This window comes from Platalea leucorodia (genome assembly GCF_965183815.1).
Source record: "Platalea leucorodia genome assembly, chromosome: 4".
Classification (NCBI taxonomy): Eukaryota; Metazoa; Chordata; class Aves; order Pelecaniformes; family Threskiornithidae; genus Platalea; species Platalea leucorodia.
The window spans coordinates 76,538,831-76,561,145 of NC_138826.1; the positions used below are offsets into that span (position 1 = coordinate 76,538,831).

At 41.3% G+C, this 22,315-nt stretch overlaps 2 protein-coding genes across 6 annotated transcripts in view; one reads left to right on the plus strand and one right to left on the minus strand.

The window, feature by feature from the left end:
• The window catches only part of CDK17 (cyclin dependent kinase 17), a 95,161-nt gene extending 89,118 nt beyond the window's left edge, over positions 1–6,043 (plus strand). For all 4 annotated transcript variants that reach the window (XM_082310971.1, XM_082310970.1, XM_082310969.1 and 1 more), the window contains 7 exons: positions 279–399; positions 948–1,045; positions 1,353–1,458; positions 2,291–2,333; positions 3,493–3,583; positions 3,816–3,893; positions 4,327–6,043. In XM_082310971.1, coding sequence (XP_082167097.1) covers positions 279–399; positions 948–1,045; positions 1,353–1,458; positions 2,291–2,333; positions 3,493–3,583; positions 3,816–3,893; positions 4,327–4,364 — 575 coding nt within the window. In that variant the 3' untranslated portion in view covers positions 4,365–6,043. The remainder of the gene's footprint in view (positions 1–278; positions 400–947; positions 1,046–1,352; positions 1,459–2,290; positions 2,334–3,492; positions 3,584–3,815; positions 3,894–4,326) is intronic.
• Positions 6,044–11,797: 5,754 nt separating this feature from the next.
• Positions 11,798–22,315, minus strand: part of ELK3 (ETS transcription factor ELK3) — a 41,736-nt gene continuing 31,218 nt past the window's right edge. For both annotated transcript variants that reach the window (XM_082311164.1, XM_082311163.1), the window contains 2 exons: positions 18,638–18,760; positions 11,798–13,430 (listed from right to left, as the gene is read on the minus strand). In XM_082311164.1, coding sequence (XP_082167290.1) covers positions 13,332–13,430; positions 18,638–18,760 — 222 coding nt within the window. In that variant the 3' untranslated portion in view covers positions 11,798–13,331. The remainder of the gene's footprint in view (positions 13,431–18,637; positions 18,761–22,315) is intronic.

Sequence of the window (22,315 nt, forward strand, 5' to 3'; positions counted from 1 at the left end):
TTTGCTGTTCTAATGAAATTTATAGGATTACTCCAGGTTTTGATCTGTTTACCTGCCTTCTATGCTTAAAAATGCTGATCATGAGATTGCCCTAAATACTGAGAGGCAAATCACAAATGGTAGAAATGTATTTATTAGGGCTCTTTAATGAACATTAAGGGAATGTATTTAGCAAGTATAAGAAGTTTGATTTAACTCTTAAAAATTCTTTGTCAATTTCACTCAAAAAAAAGGTTTCAGCAAGCTGCACGTGACTCTCTCTTTCTCTGTTTGTCAAGGATTGGCTAGAGCGAAGTCTGTTCCTACGAAGACCTATTCCAATGAAGTTGTCACGTTATGGTACAGACCACCTGATGTTCTCCTCGGATCTTCAGAGTATTCAACTCAAATTGACATGTGGTTTGTAGAGCTTTATCTAATTAAATTTTTGTTCTCAGTCAAGTTGAAAAAATGTCAACTTTTTATTTTATAGTAGCATTCAAATATTCATCCTTTGAATTTTTGAAGGCTACAACTGGGTTAGATTTTTAGAGAAAGGATTGGCAGACAGGGAAGATGCTATTATTTCTCTCTGAAAACAGAGTGTACCTTTTTATTGCTTAGCATAAGCAGGCATTAGGCCCACAGTGTTAGGGAAAAAAAAAACCAAACATGTTCTCCTAATGACATGATAACATAACATGGTATTTTACTGTGAGCTTTAATACAATTGATACACTTGACATCTGAAGGAAGAGGATATAACTATGGCATAGGTTTTGTTTAGTCTTTGACAGTTCTTTTGTTGCTACATGTCTTTCAAAACAATATTTCTAATAGCAGCATGTGGCTAACAACTAATTTAATAATTTGTTTTAATTGAGGAGAAATCACAGAAGTCTTTAAGAGCTGAAAGCTTAAATTGTTGGATTGTTTCTGATATATCTTTTTTCTCTGTTTTTATAAAGGGGTGTTGGATGCATATTTTTTGAAATGGCATCAGGAAGGCCTCTTTTTCCTGGTTCGACTGTTGAAGATGAACTGCACTTAATTTTCAGACTTCTGGGTAAACGGATACTTCTAGCAGTAATGTTAATGCTATATGTTTGTTCTAAACACTTTTTCCATGAGAACTGTAGATCTTTATCTATAAACAATGATATTTTATATTGCATTGTAATTAAGGTGAATGAGTGTACTCTTGAAAAATTATTGAGCTGAGTGCGCAGCTGAGTTTGTACAACGTAGACTCATTAACTGATTTTTTTTTTTCTTTCTTTACAGTTTAAATTACAGGATTAAATACTTATTTATGTCAAAGTTGGTTTTTTACATTTGTTTAAGTTAAATTTGTTGCTTTTTCTTAAATGCAGGAACCCCATGTCAAGAAACATGGCCAGGCATTTCTTCCAGTGATGAATTTAGAAACTATAACTTTCCTAAGTATAAACCACAACCCCTCATCAACCATGCACCAAGGTACTTTGTGTTTTATTAATAGAAAATATACATCCCTGTGGCTTTGCATATTTGAAAGTGTGAAGATGTTTCCAAGTACGTTCTGCTACTGAATGCTGGAAAACTACACGTCAGTTGTGTTATTGTGGGCAGACAGTAATGCAAAGCATAATCCTGGTACTATGTGATTACTTTGTCTAATATCATTCAAGGTACCATAGCTCCTTAATGACCTATAGAGCTATAAACTCCAATTAATAACGCCTGCATAGTAGGAGTATTCACACAGCACTTCCTAAATAACCCAAATTCTCTTCTGTTATATAATAGGCCCATTGTTAAAATGGCAAGGTTTCCTTGAGCAGTCTCTTGAAATCATTCTGAAACCATTATGAGGAATTTGAAGGGTCTGCACAGTTATTATAAATAAACTTTATGACAAAGACTACAACATTTTTTATTGATTTTGAAGAAAAAGATCTAACATTTTGTCCTTCTATTAAATGAGTAGTGTTAGGTTTAAAACAAAACAAAACAAAAAAAACCAACAAACAAACAAACAAAAAAAACCCCTTTTTTGCCGAAATAAATGATCGAGGTTAACCTAGTAAATCACAATCCAAAACTCAGGATTTGTCTGTCCCCAGTGCTTTTCAAATAGACTTGTTATGAGATATTGGTACTTGTATGTATGCATATTAAGATGCAGAAAAGTTGTTTAGGTGAAAGCATTTCCATGTTCAAATTTAATTTTCAGGTTTGATATCATTGAATGACGTCAGTTCCTTTGCAGTTTTGTTTTTGTAAATATAGTTCAATAACTTTTAATTTTTAAAAATATTTTTATTTTTAGGCTAGACACGGAAGGAATTGAATTGATAGCGAAGTTCCTTCAAGTAAGATGTGTTTTGTGGCTTTACTTTATAAAAGTGCAAGTTTAGTGCTGAGTCTGTAATGGATGATAGATTCGGGAAGAATGACAGTTTTGGGAAGCCTATGTACTGTAAGAACTTAAAACTTGATGTTTAATTTTTTTTTTTCCCCAGAAGTGATTTCTTCTCTTACTACTTTTTGTAAAAATACAATTGATTTTATGTTAGCCATTGCCTGAAAAAACTAAATCTCTTGTGAAATACAGCATTAAAACAGAACTTTTAACTACAAGTACTAAATTTCTGTAACGATGAACTTGGCTTACTCCTAGAGAAGCAGTTGCTAAGGTGTAATATTACTCTTTGATCTTGCAAACTGTATTGAAAAGGTGAAGTGGTATGTGGGTTTAATATTTTAATCTGTATTAAAAATGAGCCAAAAGCAAGAAGAGGGGAAGCAAGATGGAAGGCCAACTCTTAAGTTTTTGAGTAGATGCAGAAGCACTGTAACTTCACAGTCTTAAAAACTCCTAGCACGTAAGGTGAAGTGCAGTTACTCTGCTTTGCAGCCTGTGATTTAAATTCTACATCAGGTCTTCATCTGTTTACACATTGTCTCAGAACAGTACTTGCAGTGCTTGTTTGGACTTTGTTCTTACCTGTATACAGCTTTTTAAATGTCTGCATCTTTGTCCAAAGGTCCACATATGCTAAGCAGTAGACATTTGAGCACAGATAGAAGACCATGTTGCCTAAAGTTCCATTTTACGCAAAACGCTGCAGCATAGTCCATTGAATTAGAAAACTTGTGTTCTAATGTAATAGCTTTTCATTGCAATTTAATATTCGAATATAATGTAGACAGAATATAATGTAGACAGAAATCTGTCATCTAATCATTGTTACATCTATAAATAAAGATTAAGTATATTTTTGACTTGCATCCATTTACAGCAGTTATTTTGACTATTTTAGCAATCTCGTTACATGTTGATAACGCTGATTTAGATAACATATGTTAGATTTTCATGTGTGAAATAAAAGTAATGAAAACAAATTTGTCCTAGTGAGTTGGCGGGAAATATCGAGCAACTAGAACTCTATTTCTCCCTTTGATGAAATCACTTGATGCAAAGAGTTTTTTAATGAAAACCAACACACTTGTGTCCTTTTATGTTAATAGTATGAATCGAAGAAGAGAATTTCAGCAGAAGAGGCCATGAAACATGCGTACTTCAGAAGTCTTGGAACAAGAATACACACTTTGCCTGAAAGTAAGAGGAGTAGTAAAGTAGCAGAGTATTGTTAAGACAGTACATTAAACTAAGTACATTGCTTAAGGAAAAACTCTCAAGTCTAATCTATTAAAGAAGTCTGGTATATCTTGACCTAAATATTTGGGAATAGGAAACTTTTTTTAATCTAAACTGTATAATTAAAATAGAACTTTGTTCAATAAAGCATATTTATGTTTGGATATGAATTAATGTCTTTGTTACATTCCAGGTGTTTCAATATTCAGTCTAAAAGAGATTCAGCTGCAAAAAGACCCTGGCTTTCGAAATTCCACTTACCCAGAGACAGGTATGGAAAGCTTAATGTTTTCTCATACCTGCAAATGGAATGCTGTGCCAGAGACATTCGGAACTGAAAAATACTTTGTTAAATTGGTTTGTGTGAATGTACTCAAACAAATATCAAGAATTATTTGCTCAGATTCCTGTAGAGAGACGTAAGCTAAATGCGTAGAAGGAGGTGAGTTTTACTAGGTATGGGCAGAGGGACTGTTAATATGAGAACGTCTTGGAGTTTCAAACCATTACTGTGTGGATAAATGGTGGCAAAGTGAAAAAAATTTTAAAAAGTGTAACAAGTTCAGTTTAAAAAGAGCTCCTGGTATTGGTTTAAGCACAAAAGATACTCTCTTGAAAAAGAGAGACAGAAGATGTGGATAATAACTGAATAGTCTGTTGTGCGAACGCGTCGGTTTCTTACCATGGTCCGTGTTCTGTTGTAGGACATGGGAAGAACAGAAGGCAGAGCATGCTTTTTTAAAGTGGGCGATGCAGAGTCGAGCCCAAGCCTATCCTATCAATCAAGGACTCGGATCTGAAGGCAGTGCTCTCTGTTGGTGGACTTGGAATCGCAGTTTGTCTACACTGTCCTCTTCACAGTGGAGTCTTTTTATTTCCAACCTGCAGATTATGTTTTTATATTTGTTGTCACAGTGTGACAATTTTTTGTACAGTTGGTTTTAAGGTCTCCTCTGCCACTAGAGCCAGTAGGTTACAGCTGTTGATGTAACTGTAGCTGCAATTTTTGTGCAGGACTGAGAAACACAGTGCATTATTTATTGCGGAATCATTGCTGCTAAATAACTACTGTCTGTATAGTTAACACAACAGTTCCATGCCTGAAGAAGTTGCAATGGCTTTATAATATGTGAATGCATCTGTTTCTCTTCATAAAATGTTCTACTGCTGCGGGGTTTTTTTGTATTTCTTAAACTGCAGTGTTTCCTGGAATGTAAACATAGCTTTGCTTGGCTATAGGTGAACCATCTTTAATGCTCTAAGTTCATGGCACTTAATTCCTTATTTAACATTGGAAATATGTGTTGAAGTAGTTGAAAAATTATAATGCATATTATGTTTTTGAAAAGCACATGGTGTGAAAGTTGATTCAAACAAGTGAACAGTAACTATTCTTTGCTCTCAGATCCTACATTAGTTATCGATAAATTAGAGCATGGAGACTGGATGATAAATTTTGTCAGGCTTACTCCAGCATAAGATATTTGCACGTTGTTGTGCATACGAGGCCTGCAGAAGCAATGACTTTTTTACCTTGTTTTTAACTTAGAAATACAAATAGTGAAAAGACGATTCATATACGTTGGACCCTGGCTTACTTCTGAAATTTCGAATTTCATTACAGAGGAACAGGGCAACTGATTACAAGAACATGGGAATAATGTCACACTTTTCCCACCTTGTTGCTCTCCCATTTTTGCATTATTCACTTGAAATCAACTGGAAAGATGCAAGTTTGTACTTGATAAGAACTCACTATACTACGGAGCTTTTACAATGGGAACTTAGAGAGTTTTTCAGATCTTAGATGTTATCTGTTTACCAGAGATAGTAAACATGTTATTACTATGCTTATGCATCTCAGTGAGTATCATAAGTACACCCTTGGTGATGGTTACAGTATTTTTAAGCATTTGTGTTCACCTTTATGAACCTATTTGTTTAGTGCATCTTAAAGAGACTGTAAATCTTTATTGGTATATTTTGAAATGGTCATGTAAATCTTTGGCTGGTATATCATGAAAATAGTCATAGGTAACTTAATTTTTCCTGACATTCACTGTAAAACATTCAGGGGTCCTACCATTTCTGTTCAGGAAATCTTGTAGTTTATTGTTATTTAACAGTATTAAGTGAATTTTTGTATATTTCATTTTAACTTTATTTGTGAATAGTGATTGTGGCATGTTTGGGGGTGTTTTATTAATATTTCATTGATACTGGTAAATTTGAATTGGGATTTTTTTTATTTTCTGGAAGAGAGAAATTCATGTGTAATGGTGACTATTGGACCACTACTGCTTTTCAGCATTTGTAAACCGGTTTTACGTTAAATCTTGTAGACCTAACAAACTGCTGTTATTTCTAACTGACCGACCTGTATTAATATTGTACTTTTGAAAGTATAAATATTATGTGGAATTCTTTGGTTTTGTTTTGAAATTTATAACAAAGGCCCTGTGTTGTTAAAAATACAGACTAAGTGAACTTGCGGTTCTTGGGGCATTGTTGGAAATGTTTAGCTAGCTCGGTGTGTTGTGGGAGTCATCAGTTTTAACTTTGGCCGCTTATTGATTCGTGCAACGCAGAAGTAGTGGCAGTGGAAGGTAATGTGGCTCATCCGCGACTGAGGCCGTTCAGGATCTTATTGTAGACATGGTCCGTAGTCTAATTATTAGCAAGCAAGTCCTGCGTGTCGCCTGGTATCGGAAGTCTTGCCGAGGTCTAGGAGCGTAATACGTGTCTCGGGTACATGCGTGGGTCTCCCACTGATACCAGTGGGGCCCTTACGTGTGTCTCGGAGGCAGATCTGGCACTGATGAAAAACCTTTGTCCTGAAATAGTTGTTATATATTTTTTTATAGTAGCTATGGATCTGATCTAGATTTTATACTGATTAACTTTGTAGGAAATACGTTGTAGACGTGATGGTGTTGAAGAAAGAAGTATCAGAAAAACATCTCCTTTTTTTACAAAGTAGTGAAGCTATAGATTAAATGTTCACTGTGGGTAAATGTGGGATTTAGCATTTCTAGAACAGAAATACTTTATAGGTTATAAAACAAGTAATAATGTGGCACTAATGAGTAAAGGACTTAAAGGTTTAACTGGTAAAATGAAGTGCATTAATAAATTTAGAAAGGCATCAGCTGCAGCTAACAAAAGGAGGTTTCCATTTTAAGTAGGAATTCAGCTTTTTTGTTACAGATGAAAAGATCTTCCATAAAATTAAAGCACTCTCTTTATAAAGAGATTTTTTCTAAGGACCTACAAGTGAATCGGTTTTCTTCATTAGGAGGTAGCTTTAAAGAATGCATTTCTTAAGCAACTCGGCATCTGTGGTCAAGCTAGTTTTTTGTTTTGTTTTGTTTTTATTGTCTATAATTGAAATTCCTGCATCAGCAGAGACAGTTCCGTGGCAGCTGCCTGTTTGGGGCAGTAGTCAGCGAGTCTGAAGTCGCTGGGCATTTCTCTGACATCCTTTTCGTGCAGTTCAGTGTTCTGCCTCCTGCCTGACAGCATCAGGCACCATGGACTTGGTTTCACTGTCCCCGAGAGCTGTAGGGACCGTTGGTCTTTTTGGGAGAAGACCTCAACCATGATGAAAACCAAGCAGATAGTCACTAAAAAGGGATGACTTTCAAGATTTGCTATGACAACCTTCACTTGAAGGTGAGTGATCAGTTAATGAGAAATGGCCTGCAAGTTGTTGCTGATGAAGTAATTCTTTTTAGAAGATAACGAGGTGTATCCCATCTACCCCAGGGTAGGAATGCCAAGGTGCGTGCATAGGTACGTGCAGGAATACGGTGGGCTTGAAGACGGGAAAGAGGCAGGTGGCGATGAGGTTGCGTGCACACGCAGGTGAAGGTGGAAGGGGAGAGAGGGTGGGTGGCGGCTGGGAACGGACAGGAGAGGACAGAGCGGGAGCCTGAAGGGGCAAACCAGCTGCTCAGCAATGCTCTAGTGGAACGTGCATCTCAACACGGCTGTGTTATTTTTGTGCTGCTTTACCACAGCATTAAGTAGCCAGAGTGTATCCCTGAATTGGGCAATAAAAGTTAAAATAAACAATTATTAAAGAATCAACATACTTTGTATTTGCAAATCATTTGAAGCGCTGCAAGGTAGCATTCTTCGGGCTGCTTGCTTGTTGTTTGCACATGAGTTTTTCAGTGTATTAAAGGTACGTTGTTTCTGTTTTGCAATGTTAAGGGGGAATTAAGGTTAAGAATACATTCAGTTGTTGAGGACAAAATATATGAAAGGTATGTTGTAAATATCCCCAAGCTAAGTATTATAAACCCAGGAAATACCCAGAATTAAGGTCAGGTTTGAAAGAAATCCAAACAAATGAGGATGTGGAAATGCACAGCTGTAGCCTATGGTGACCCTGAAGAAAAATGAGAACTTACCTTTTCTGTGACAACATGTGGTCACAGGCATTTGGTCATTTTATCCGGTCACGAAGGGGTAGGGCTGAAATAATTTGTGCACCTTGTTAGCACATTTCAACACCTTTTTTCCCTTAGTAAAGTTTGGCTTTGAAACAAATGCAACATTTCTATGAAATCTCTTAAATTTGGGGAGAAACTTGAATACTTACTGTATACGGATTTTTTTATTCCTTTTCAGAGACTGGGCCGTTAGAGATTTAATGCTGCTTTTTGGCCTGTATGTGGGTCAGCAACATCCACGTATCTCACCAACATCCACGTCAGACCGATTTAAGAGACTGACAAGATAACAAGTATAGATTATAAAATAAAGGAAGCGCTGTACAATTGTTTAGCTAATTGGTACCTTGTAAAGCAAGCTCTGGCTGTACAGGTAGGATGATTTTGAAAAGTATAAAAGCCAAGTAGATACGTGGGCTTTGTAATTCATACCATACAGCCTTTTCATCTGTGGAGTTTAGTTGCAGAGAAATCAAACCCTTGTTCTCGGCCACAGTGGAAATCCGTGTTGTCAGAACTGGGATTAGAGGTTAGCTATTCTAGATTTTTTTTTTTAATCTTGTGTGTGTGATTTTCACTGGGCTGTACCGCGCCTCTCTCGTTAACTGAAAGAAAACAATTGGTGCCAGTGGAAAAACGTGTACATTACAACTTTCCATTATTTTCACATGTTTTCTAACATCCCTTCACTTGTTTAAGTTCTGTAATTTTTGCCCCAACTTAAGCTGTGAATGCATACGTGTGCACATACTTAGTGATGTAAATAACTGCTTAATTTATTGTCCTGGCTGCATCCTCAAAAATCACTTAAGAAGCAGGCCTGCCTGAGCAGATTGCTCTTACAGTCCTCCTCATGAAATACGAGTCTGGTTCAGCACAGATGCCGTACCTTGAAACACATTTTTCCCCAGAGAGCTATAAAGTTCCTTCATTTGCAGCAGTGGGATCTTCTTGCTGATGGAAACACCATCACTGCAGGCTGCAGACCGGGGAGAAGGCTCTTCCCCGTCCCCTCTCCAAGACGCTCTTGCGGAGCACCTCCCTCCACGCCCCGCGCAGCAGCGGCAGCGCTGCCTGCTCCTCCTCTTTCACACACTGAGCTTGTTTTTTCAAAGACTTTTTTTCCCTTCTTCCATGTCCTTTTCTTTAACTTGCAGGAGGAGGCAGCTGGCCTGGAGCCACGTGAGGAATAATTTAAGGTTACGTTTATCCATTCGCGCTGCTTGCAGAGTGAACGTGAACCGATGGGAATCTTTCAAGGAAAAAAACCAACATATCCTAGATTCCTCTCCTCTAGGATGCTTTTCTACAAATACCCGCCCCAAGGCAGGCCGTGATGCTGATTCCTCCAGAGTCCTTGCTGAGGTTCATTCTACTTTTTTTCATTTAAATAAATTTATACTCCTCCTCACTAATGCTGTCAATCTCTTTGCCCTCAAGAAATAGGTTTGTACTCCATCCGTGTAGGCAGAGCACTCAACATATTAATTGGTAAAGAGCAGTTACAGTTTGGGGCTAAAAGGGATTTCAAAAGTTGTAGTTTTCCGACGACTTCGTAGAGGTTTGCTTAAATCTGAGTGCCCTGTGTTTGTTTATGCTACAGGATATAGAGGCAGTCTCGAGATCAGAAGGAAACAGTGATGCCCTTACTTAAAAGACTACGTGTAGCTACCGTGCCTGTTCTGAATTCATTTGGTAGTCACGATGGCTTCTGAAGGTGCTTCCTGTAGGCACAAGATCACACAGCCTCTTAATGTAGAGACTTGTTCTGTTAAAATTAAATGCTATAGTCTGTTTTAAAGGACCACCTCCCCTTTAAACAGTCATCTTGTTGACACTTCGCTCCTTCTTTGGTAGGTATTTCCAGATTGGCAAGTGCCTGTCTGATGAGACTGGTTTTCTTCAGACAAAACAAATTGTTCTTCGTTGACGTAATGGACATGTGTCAAATCTTGCTTTTTCTGTAGCTGGTTATCACCCATCGCTGTTTTCCCCACCTTGAAAGTTTTCTTTAGACCTGAAGCCACTTACCTGTGCCAGGGCAGAGGATGCGTGCCATCTCTTGGCAAAGCTGCCCGGTAGCTGTGGCCCTGCTGGTGGATACTTGCTTTTCTAACAAAACAATGTAAAGGTAAGCCAAAAAAGAGCCTAATCGTGCACCCAGCCTATATAATATTAAAAACTTTTTGTGTATTGCTGAAGTATGAATGAAGTGTAAATCTATCCCAAAAAAATCCCTCAAGTATGATCAAATTGCAATTAGTACCAAGAATACTGAAGAGAGAATAACTCCCGTTTTGTTCCCCAGGATTGTTGGCTTGGAGCTCTCCATGCCACAGAAATATTGACACTTTCACAGTATTTATTTTAAAAACATTTATTTCATTTTTCTCTATAGTTAAAAAGATATCTGTTAATAAAATTCAATAGAAAATTACCAATAGAATATTTTCTTTGAAGCATAAGGCATAATAATCTAGTGGTTTAGGTAAGTGTTAGACTTGAGAGGCTGGGCTTTATTTGTATAAATATTTCATTTTGTCCCCAGTAGGAAGCATTTTTGTTCCACATAATTCACCAATTTGGAAGGCAGATTTCATTTTGACAAGCTTTTTTTTTTTTTTTTTAACTGAAAAGTCAACTAGCAAGTGAAGATGTGTTCTGTCGCTGTTTTTTATTCTCTGAAAGATGAGAGGACAGCACTCCTTTCCTGTTTCTGGGTGTCTTCCCCTGAGTTTCATTGGATTCTTTCAGATCCTTTATTTCGATTCGCTGAAATAGATTTTTGTCCCACAATTGCTATTTTCTGCTATCTTTAAAAGAAAAACAAAATCACTCAAGGGGGAGGAGGGTGGGAGGGGAGGGGAGGGCGGTGTTGAGGCGTTCTGAGCCTTTTGAAAAGAAAAAAATCTGCCTTATTAATAGTAAAACCTTGGAAGAAACAAAGTCATGAGAATCTGGATGCTTTTTAAGAATCTCTTCTCTGTCACACGCTCCCCCCTCTCATGTTCATCTGTTTTTTTGCAGTGTGGTATTTAATACTTCTCACTAAGTCAAAGACCAAATTTTCATGAGTCTTTACTTTCTAAACTCATAGTGAGAAACACTTCATCTCTCTGCTTTGTTCTCCCATTAGCTATACTGGCGCGTACAAGGCAAGACTTCACGGGAGTGGGCATTCACATTTATTTAAAAATGAGACGAGAGCTGTTTCTCGAGTGTGAATAATTGCCTCTCTGTAATTTGGTTACTGAAAAATATTCTGTGTACCTGGGAGGAATCCACTGAAAGAGCAATGTTCAACCTGCAAGCCCGTGTGCTTTCATCTCCACTAGACCAGCCCATCCCATCAGTTACATGCTGCCTTTTCTTCCAGCCTATTCTGATTTTACTTAGCATAGCATTTCCCTTCACTCCTCAATTTTTGCATTCTTCTGGTTTTGACTCCGTGGGGTGGTACCTCTTGGAGCTCTTAAAACGCTGATTCAGGTGAATGACTTCCCATGTGTTTCATTCTTTTTCCTCATGTCTTGCACCTAATTGCTCTGTTTATCAGCACTGGTACTTCATACAGATATGGCAGTTTTTTATCCCGTTAATTACTGCGAGTGAAACTGAGGAGTCGTTTTTGGTTGTGCAACCCAGAAGCCTCAGGAACATTCCTGCTGTCTTTTGTCAGACTACCTCTGCCCCAGAAATGGCTTTTCAACATCAGAACTGCATTAATAAAATGTTTATTTAGCACCTTTCAGGTTGAAGGATCCAAAAGCACTTTACAATTAACTACACACATCATCACTGAAATGCATCCAAACAGAAAATCAGCAGACAACTCACTGCATAAATTTCAAAGAGAACAGACTTTTGACCAGCCACCTGGCCGGAAAGCAAAGTAGAAGCTCTAATGACCTGTAGCAAACAGGATTCTGATTTTTGGTTTGGTTTTTGAAGGTCTCATCTGAAAAACCTACATGGTAAAGCTGCATTCAACCCAATTTAGCCACCTCAGAAAACTGAAGATTTGCATCAGCCCTGCCAAGATTAGAATCTGTGGTGCCAGGGAGTCTAGCCTAATCCCAACCTGACATTTAGATGACTAAGCCATCACCTCAAGGTAGAGGACATACCCAGTAAGTTCAAGTTGCAAGTATATAGTAACACAGTGCTGGTTTTTAATCCAGAATTCAGATGTTTATACATAAACATCCCACACGTACAGTATGCCTCTTGACAAGCACCAGGCATTAATTTACAGTCCTGTAACTTCTCCAGCTTTGGGGGAAAGGGAAATGCGACCTTCTGAGCTTTAGTAGCCAGAATAACCTTTCCAGGGAAATAGTAGAAGGCACTTGGCACGACTGAACAAAGCACCTGGAAATTCTCTGTCGGGAATGATCCCCATTCCCTGGGAGGACAGAGATGCCTGCAGTCTTTCCAGCTGTAATGTTGACAGTTCGTAAGAAGTGTAGGCCAAATAAGTTGTGAGCAACGTCTCCTTTTCTATAGAAGTATTCTCAAATGCTGGAAATGCCTCACAAATATACACAGCCCAGTTCCTCCCTCTTGCAACTCCACAGAAGAACTTGGGCATAAACCTGTAAACGTGGCTTTGTTACTCCTAAATGCATCTCCTGACTGTAACGTTGATGACGTTTTTCACTTCAGCAAAGAAAAATTATAAGGCTATTCTTATACAATTTGAAAGCACTTAATACAAAGTTACATGAATACACTGCATCATATGGCCTATCTGTGGAGAAAATACTGAAATACTACCATAGGGCTGTTCAATACTAGTTTTGTTTTTCAACTTTTTATCTTAATACTAGAAAATATATAAATCATTTACATGACATTATGCAAAAAGAAGGCACAGCCGGTTATAGTTTACACAAGCACAATGCATAATATGCAGAAAAAGGGATTAAAAAGAAGCTTCACATCCTTATTAGATACATTGTTGCAATCCATTAAGAAAAGTACTTCATCAACAACAGAAGTGTTCAACACTTGAGAGCTATGATATAAAAAAATTATAATTCATTTAATGCAAAACAGATTTATATATACTTTTTATATATAAACACTGTTTAAAAATGCTAACATAATAAAAGTAGATTATCCATGTAATGAAAAGTGCAAACCAAAGTAATAGAGGGTTTCACAATGTCCTTCTCATGACACAGGAAAAACTAGCCCATAGGAATGAAGTGTTAAATCCACCAATAAGTCCTTGGTGTGATGAGGCATCATCAGGATTTCTGAGCGTTTGGAGAAAGCAGTACTGGAGAAGAGGCTCCGTCCAGACTGGGGAGTGGCACTGGTATGTGACCATTTAGCAGAGTTGGAAACTGTAAGAGGCCAAAAGGTAAAAATTACTCCTTATCTCGAAGCATTCAGCCCAGAAGCACATGCATTTAGCATTAGCAACCGCCTCCAGATGGTTTCAAGACTTGTCATTTCTGCACAGGAGGATATATACCAAATGCCTGCCTCAGCCATTAGGAATGTAAAATAAGAGGATGAAACCTGAAAAATTTATAAACGTATGGGGGGGTGTAAACCTATTATTGACTGTATTTTGTATAAAAGTTCACATAACAATACAGCTATCATCAGCCTGGGAAAGTGAATTGCTAGAGAGCAATCTTTGCCATCCATTCTGCTTCCAAAAATGGTTATCCATCTACAAAATATTAATTAAAATCCATGCTTTTCATCTGCCCTTTGTAAAAGCTAAGCAGGAAAGAGCTTTGCAAAAGTGAAAGTTGAGATGTAGTTTTAGGGCAGAAAAAGTACAATTGTGAATACAAAACTGGGGAAAATTACTCTCAAGTAATTAGAGTTTCTCTTTGTATTCATTAAGAAACTGTAAACTAGGTACGCCGGATCATTCAGTATGTGAAGCAGAATACATTGTAATTTAGTATTGACCTCCTACTTCTTGAAATACTGCGCAAAAAATACTAATTCAATACATAAGCCGTGTAGTCCTAGTTCATGACAGCATCCTGACTGCAACTTGCCTGCAGTGACGTGTATTGACTCGTTCTTAACATCTGACCTGAGAAAAAGCAAAGCAAGTAGGTGGAATAAACTTGCTGCAGCATGAGGCAGGAATTATCCCAGTGGTAGATACCGATCTGGCCTCCAGGCCCAGTTCCACGAGCGCCCCGCGCTGGGTTTCTGTTGGCTTGAGAGACAGAGCTGAGTAACAGAGCTCCTGACTTCAAGGGTATGGTGTATTTTTACCCCTTATCAGATCAGTCCTTCAACAGCCAACTGTGGTGTAATCAACCTCTACACGTGCATGTAATCTGCTTGTAACAGGATTGCTCTTCCACTAAAATGTTAGTTAACGATACCTGTCTTCCAGCGTTCAGTTGAAAACCACGCCGAGCAGCGCAGGCTCAGCAGCGTGCTGCGGGGGCTGGCACCACGCTCCTGGCGTGGCCCGGACTGGCTGATACCACTATTTTAACCAAACCAAATCTCAGGAAATGTTTCCATCGCTTCTGCCAAGATTAATTAAAACACAGAACTTGATTACAAGCTCTTGCTTTTCTAGTCTAGGTTTCTAAAGTGAGACATGTAAATTACAACATGTTTCATGGGATTTCTAAAGCTAACAAAAAGAGGGTTGTGTGATCTGTGGTGTCTGTCGAGGCGGGTGGCATGCTGGCACTACGGCCCGAGATGCAAACGATGCCAACGTCACAATTTCATCCTTCCCCTGGCCTCCACCCCAACCCAGCTCTCTTGTTCTTCGTCCTGCTGTCTCTGTAGCCCCTGGGGCCAGGACGGTGCTCTTTATTCATACGCCTCCATGCAGTGGGGATCTGGGACTTGACTACACCTTCTCAGTGCTGCCGTCTATGCAGCAGTAATGAAGAAAATACGCTTAATTTAGTTAGCACTTAATTCAAGATAACTTGGTAGTCCTTAAGTTTGGCTGCATTTTCTTGAATTAACCAATTCTGTGCAAGTCTCTTGCTGTTCCTGTTATGTGGTAATTTCAAACTAATGACAAAACATCAAAATAAGTTTAATTACATAGCGGCGTGGCTTCAAAGGGAAGACTTTCCAGGTAGGTCAACATATCAACGTGAATTGTGTGGAAGGAGACTGCAGATTTCAGTGATGCTCTACTTAGGCTGTAAAGGCGTATAGGCGTAGGTGTATGGGAGTTGCTGTCACCTTCTAAGCATCGAAGGAGAGGTTTTTACCAGTTAATAAGCATCTATGTGCTCTGTGAGGGAGTATGCACATAGTTGCATCCAGCAGTGCCAGAACAGCACTCACCTCCGTGCCTGGGAAGATCATGGAACAGATCCTCCTAGAAGCTACGCTAAGGCACGTGGAGGACAGGGAGGTGATTCAAGACAGTCAGCACGGCTTCACCAAGGGCAGGTCCTGCCTGACCAACCTAGCGGCCTTCTGTGAAGGAGTGACTGCATCAGTGGACAAGGGAAGAGCTACGGATGTCATCTATCTGGACTCCTGTAAGGCCTTTGACACGGTCCCCCACAACATTGTCCTCTCTAAATTGGGAGTGATACAGATTTGATGGGTGGACTGTTCGGTGGGTGAGGAATTGGTTGGATGGTCACATCCAGAGGGTAGTGGTCAACGGCTCAATGTCCAGATGGAGATCGGTGACAAGTGGTGTCCCTCAGGGGTCCATATTGGGACCAGTACTGTTTAATATCTTCATCAGTGAGATAGACCGTGGGATCAAGTGCACCCTCAGCAAGTTTGCAGATGACACCGAGCTGAGTGGTGCAGTTGACACGCCTGAGGGATGGGATGCCATCCAGAGGGACCCGGATGGGCTGGAGAGGTGGCCCTGTGTGAACTTCATGAAGTTCAACAAGGACAAGTGCAGGGTCCTGCACTTGAGTCAGGGTAATCCCCAGTATCAGTGCAGGCTGGGGGATGAAGGGATTGAGAGCAGCCCTGCCAAGAAGGACTTGGGGAGTACTGGTGGATTAAAAGCTGGACATGAGCTGGCAATGTGCATTTGCAGCCCAGAAGGCCAACCACATCCTGGACTGCATCAAAAGCAGCGTGGCCAGCAGGCTGAGGGAGGCGATTCTGCCCCTCTACTCTGCTCTGGTGAGACCTCACCTGGAGCACTGCGTCCAGCTCTGGAGCCCTCAGTACAGGAAAGACATGGACCTGTTGGAGCAGGTCCAGAGGAGGGCTGCAAAAATGATCAGAGGGATGGAGCACCTCTCTTATGAAGAAAGGCTGAAAGAGCTGGGGTTGTTCAGCCTGGAGAAGAGAAGGCTGCAGGGAGACCTTACTGCAGCCTTTCAATACTTAAAGGAAGCTTATAAGAAAGATGGGGACAAACTTTTTAGTAGGGCCTGTTGTGATAGGACAAGGGGTAATGGTTTTAAACTAAAAGAAGGTAGATTTAAAATAGATATAAGGAAGAAATTTTTTACAATGAGGGTGGCGAAACACTGGAAAGGGTTGCCCAGAGAAGTTGCGGATGCCCCATCCCTGGAAGTATTCAAGGCCAGGTTGGATGGGGCTTTGCGCAACCTGATCTGATTGAAGATGTCCCTGCTCATTGCAGGGGGGATGGACTGGATGACCTTTAAAGGTCCCTTCCAACCCAAACCGTTCTGTGATTCTGTGATTCTATGATTCTATGAACAGGCTCCTGGTTCATTAGGGGAGTGACCATACTTTCACATATGCCTGTCCAGGGCTTAGTTGGATTGTGGACGTGGATGGATTCCATCCTGGTCCTTGTACTTATACAAATACTAGTACTAAAGAACTATAGGCAGTTGTGAAAAGCAGCACACACCTGAAAGAAAAAGAAATATAGGAGCCTGATCTCTCCTCCATGCAAGCCAGCAGGCAAGAGCGCAGAGGCGGGCAGGCAGCTGCAGAGCTGCCCTGGCCTCTAGCTGCTGGAAGGATTTAGACTGGCTTAACACTGACCAAATGTTCTTCCGACTCCCAGTGCAAATGACCAGGTGAAAGCAATAGCAACCTGCAAAGCAGCTCCCGTGCTTTCCTCCACTCCCTGACTAGCTGCAGGGAGCACGGGCTGGCTTGTGCAGGCAGCCTGGGGACAGCTCTGCCCCAACGCCTACACGGGATGACCCAGAAGCTCTCAGTGGGGTTGGCCGGGCTTCAGTTGTGGTTGTCGCTTCCTTTTTGGCTGTTAAAATAAATCCTTATTCTCTACAGACTTGTCATTGTGGCCTTTGCCTGAATCAGACATAATTTATAGAAGGCTGGCTGGGCCTCTTAGAGGGGACAGGGCCAAGGCCACTCTTCACTTTCAGTTCCCGCAGGGGGTGGCCAGTGTATGTCCATACAAGCTCATTCCAGGCCATGGCTCAGACACCGCCCTCTCAAATGAACTGTCTGGCTGTTTTTAACCACGTGTGCAAAACTAAGGTCCAATAGGGATAAATGAGTTTATCTGAAACACAAATAAGGAGCCCTAGAGCTCCATGCTCAGCTGTCCCACTGGAGGTAGAAGGACTTACTACCCCAGCGAGGACCGTACCGGAGCAGAGCACTTGAGCTAAAGCCCAGCCCTGGAGTAGGGCAGTCAGTCTCCCTGAAGGTTGAGAGACAAACACAGGGTCCTGGTCTAGCAGCAGCCCCACTCCTCTGTTAGCGTTGGCCCTCCACAGCAGCCAGGGAGTTCATTCCAGGGGTGTCCCTCCATTATTCAGCTGCTTGGATGGCCATCAGCTTCTTGTGCTTCTTGCCAATCAGCTGATCAGCATAATTTCTTCTGTGACTTACTCAATCAGCTGTTTTGCAGCAGCTACAGCTGGAGCTGCTAATACCATCCCCACCATCCTCTCCCTAAGCCTCAAGTGAATGCTGCAGCTGAGTGCTATGGCCACCACGGTTTACTTAACAACTTTTGTATTTACCACATCTCTATAAAACTTTGAGATTTTTACTCTCCCAGTACCCACGAGAGAGAGAACAATGCTGCCTTTCTCCTGTTACATACGGAGAGGTTGTGCTCAGAGGTATGAAGTAACTTGGTTGAGGACGCATGGATAATTTGCAGGAGAACTGGAAATGGAGCCTTCAGGTTCAGAGTGCCCTTATTGTAAATACAACTACACCCTGTTTTTCTGTGTGAGAAGTAGCTCATTAAGACAGAAGGATAAACCTACACCCACCTTACTGTGTGAGACCCAAACTGGTCTTGGTTTTCTCAGAGCCCATGTTCCACCCCTCTCCTGGCTGGTCCCTGACCGGTCTGCACTCTCCTGAAGCTCTGAGCGCTCAGTTACCTGCTCTTACTGGGGTCCAGCATTTACTTCTGTTTCCTTCATACAAGATGTGTGTGCTTGCTGCAGTGGACACTGCCCTGTAGGTTCTGACTGTGCTGCCAAGGGTTTAAAGAGGGTACAAGTAAATAGGCCTCTCTTTAAAATTGCCAATTAATTGCCATATTGTCTCAGACTATTTGAGAAGCTCCAGACTGATGTGAGGAGATGTTTCCCTGGTGTCTCTTCCACACGTGCACTTTCAGAAATGAAACCTGCGCATTGGAAAGACCTACCTGGAACAGAGTGTTTGGTCCCTGCAGCCTGGCAGGACTCAGAGGAGCAACAGGACTGAGGCTGCTCCAGAAATGAATGCTAGACAGCAGCGGGCTTGGGGTCAGCAATAATCCGTTTGGGGTCTGCAAGACAAAAAAAACACCCCGTGATGCATGCCTCAGGAGTTACAGCTCCGTACAGTAGTCGCAACCCCTAAAGTCTTACGCTTCACCTACAGGCGCTTTTTCCCAGTGAATTCAGACATAGAGCATGCCGAGCAACTGCCCATCCAGGCCTGCATCCTGCCTCCACAGCGATCAATACTGGATACCTGCACATTTAATATTCCTTCATGTGCAAACTGATTTCATTTCTATTGCAATTTGCTGAAGGAGAAGCACAGTTACTGTTTATTTGAACCACGCTCATGCGACGGTATAAAATCTCATGCACGCCCCAATGTCTGTAAACACAGCCTAGTCTCCTTCAGAATAATTTTTTACCTTTTGAAGGGCAGCAATTGCTTGAACTGACTGCAGCTTTTGAAGCATTAATGCAATTGTGTGTGGAGCGAAAAGAGCCACTGCCAGCCTTTGAAGTTTACTCCTCTGATGGCGCCTCTTCAAAATGGAAGCAGATTCAAGAACCTGGCAGTGCACAGGCTGATGCTGCAAGAGGCCCGTGTATGGGTTGGGTGCCCAGAGGGATGGTGCAGAGCACAGCTAATTGTTTGAAAAGAACCAAAATGGCAAGAACTAAGAACCCAAGGCTTTTCCCAACTCGGAGATGGCTCCTTCCAGTGCCACGGTGCACAAGGATGGCTGGGAATGCTCTCAGCCCTTCTAAAGCACAACTGGAGGGGAGGCAGAGTTACAGCACATGCAAATCTCCATTCAAAGGAAGAATCCCATGAATTATTCTGTATCCAGAGTAACTTTTATCTTTCCCAAAAAAAGAACATGAAAGTGATGTGACAGTTTTGAACAAAGTATTTGGCATAACGAGTTAATCTCACCAGTAATCTTGATACCAATTATCAAAATCAGACCTTTTTAGCAAAGCACTTAATGGAATTTGAGTGCACACTTAGCAAGTAAGTACATGTTTTGCTGTGTAGGACAAGTGCCTCAGTGCTCTGCTGAACTGGGGCATGAGTTTGTCCAGACTTTAAAATATGTAGAGAAGACAGAAGATAGACGACAAGGAGTATCTCCCCCTAGTAACCAGCACGTCATGCATTCTGCTACCTGCTAGCTTCCCACCAGGCCAGAAATATCAACAACTCCCACATACGGCAGCTGCAACCAGGGGGCTCACTTAACAACTGCTCACACCGCGGGCTGTCACATCGCGTTGCCAGGACGCTGCGGTGAGCAGGCTCACAAAGGCGGGCACCAGGTCTTGTGGATTTTCGAGCATGGCGGACATATTATTTGCAAAGCAGCGCCTGAGGGATCGGCTGTGGTGCTTGAGGCTCTGTGCAAACGCACGGGAATACAGACCTGCTCTGACGTGCCTGCACTGGAGTTCACAACGGGGTCAAACAACTAGTTTAACACCAGCAGAAGAGACGGGAGAGACACGGAGCAGCAAACAAAAGATGTTCATGCAGTAAAACAGCAGGATGGTGGTCACAGGAGTGCCAGTGAGGTCAGGGTTTGGATATATTTGGATGACAACAAAAGGGGCAAAGAGTGGGTGGAGGCCTGGCAAGGAGAAAACTTCTGTCTTGATCTCATCAAGTGACAGCTCTTGTCAAGATATCCAAGAAAAAATACTTCACAAGCAGGCACTTGTGAATGGCTCCTTGACAAATACCCTCTTCCCAGCACCACGGTGCTTTCACGGGGCAGGAAAACAGCAGTACCAGTGAGAGCACCTTTCCTGTGCCGCACTACAAGCTGATGCTCCACGGGCAAGCGGCTATTGATGGGGATTTACAAGACGGACAAAGAACACACCGAATTAGGTCAGGATAAATACTCAGAGATCTACTTACGGAAGAGCCTACTAACCTTAAAACCAAAGATGTAAGCAGCAAGACCCAACAACATTCGACTAAGGACACAGTGTTGTGCCAACTGTACTAAGAGCTCCAATGCCTCTAAGAAGCTGCAGATAACCAGAACTGAAAATGCAGTTCTTGAGAGGGTCTTCTGAGAATAATGAAGAAAACTTGGAGGTGTTTATTCCTACTTAGATACAGCCAGAGCAAGTCTTCAGGGAGAGAGATTTGCAACTGAGCTGTCCTCCATTCATCTCTGGAAGCATGTTAACATGCCTAACAACAGTGCTAAGCAAAAGCTCGTGTCCTCTTATGATCAGAGCACTGATGTCTGCAAGTTCTGCCAGAGCCAAGAGCCAGCCAAAGCAAGCCTCCAAATCCACTAATATTTAATGCAAAAAGAGCACAGGGCCTCCCAGGCTTGTTCTCAGTATCGCCATCAGCCAAGCATCAAAGCCACCAGAGGAAACATAAGTGTAAACACCACCACAACACAGGCTATCCTTAAATTACATGCGGAAATTGATGTGTCACTTCATTTTCTGCCCTCATGCAGCTGTACATCTGGTATTAGATGTGGAACCCAGTGGGACATTCCTGCTTAAAAAACATCATTATAATCTAAGCACAGAAACAGTTTAAATAGAAATAATTCATTGCACAGAGAGGATTATGTTAAACAACGATGCTCATGGCTCCTGACTTCTCTGACAAAGAATGCGTTTAAGTACAATCTTCCTTGTCACTTCTAGCTGTCAGATAATAGACAAGTGCTGTCACATGTACATTACTTCCCAGGTCATTAGGCACGTGCTGGAGCCTGCATGGTGTACGTGGATACAATACAGACCACGCACGTGCTGCCTGCAGGCACACTGCTTTGTCCGTAAGGAAACAGCATGTTGTAAATGTTACAAATGCTGAAGCAGAGGCCTGAAGAAAAAGAGTGAGTCAAAATTATATATCCACATTGGCCAAGGGAGAGCCAACAAAATAACAAGCATAAGTAATCTGTAAAAGAAGCAAGTACCAAATGAAATCTAAATACCTCTCTTTGAAGCTAACCAAATGGAAAGCTGACATTTCTCTGCCAAAGTGTGGTACTGTACGCACTGACATCTTCAAACCCATTTTTCTGGTACTGTACGCACTGACATCTTCAAACCCATTTTTCTGTTCTGAAACTCGTTGTGCATATCACGTGCCCTTTCAAAGGGCTCCACCCGAGGGTATTCCTCGTGACCAGCAGGTACAATGGAAAGCCATCTGAAATACCCTCTCAGGCAGCAGGACCTTCTCCGAACCTAGGTCACTCCTGGAGCAGGAACTGGTGCCTGACATCCTGTTCTCCACCTGCCCATGGCAGCAGGTGTCTGCCACTGGGATCTGGTAAATCAGAGATCGTTTGAGATACGATGCACGCTCTTCCTAGGATAATGGGATAAACTGCACATTTACAGCCTAAATTATGGCTTTAGTTATTTTGCATTATGGCATTACAGTTATCTGAACACAGTTGTTATACAGTTTTTATTTTATATTCACTAGGTCAAGTATTTAGGATGCAGCGTGCTTCTTATCCACACTAGAAATAGAAGGCTAAAAGAGAGGAAAAAAGCTATGTTGCTATATAGCCAAAAGTTCAAATAAATGGGCCCAGGAACTACCCTACATGAGTGCCATCTGCCTCTTC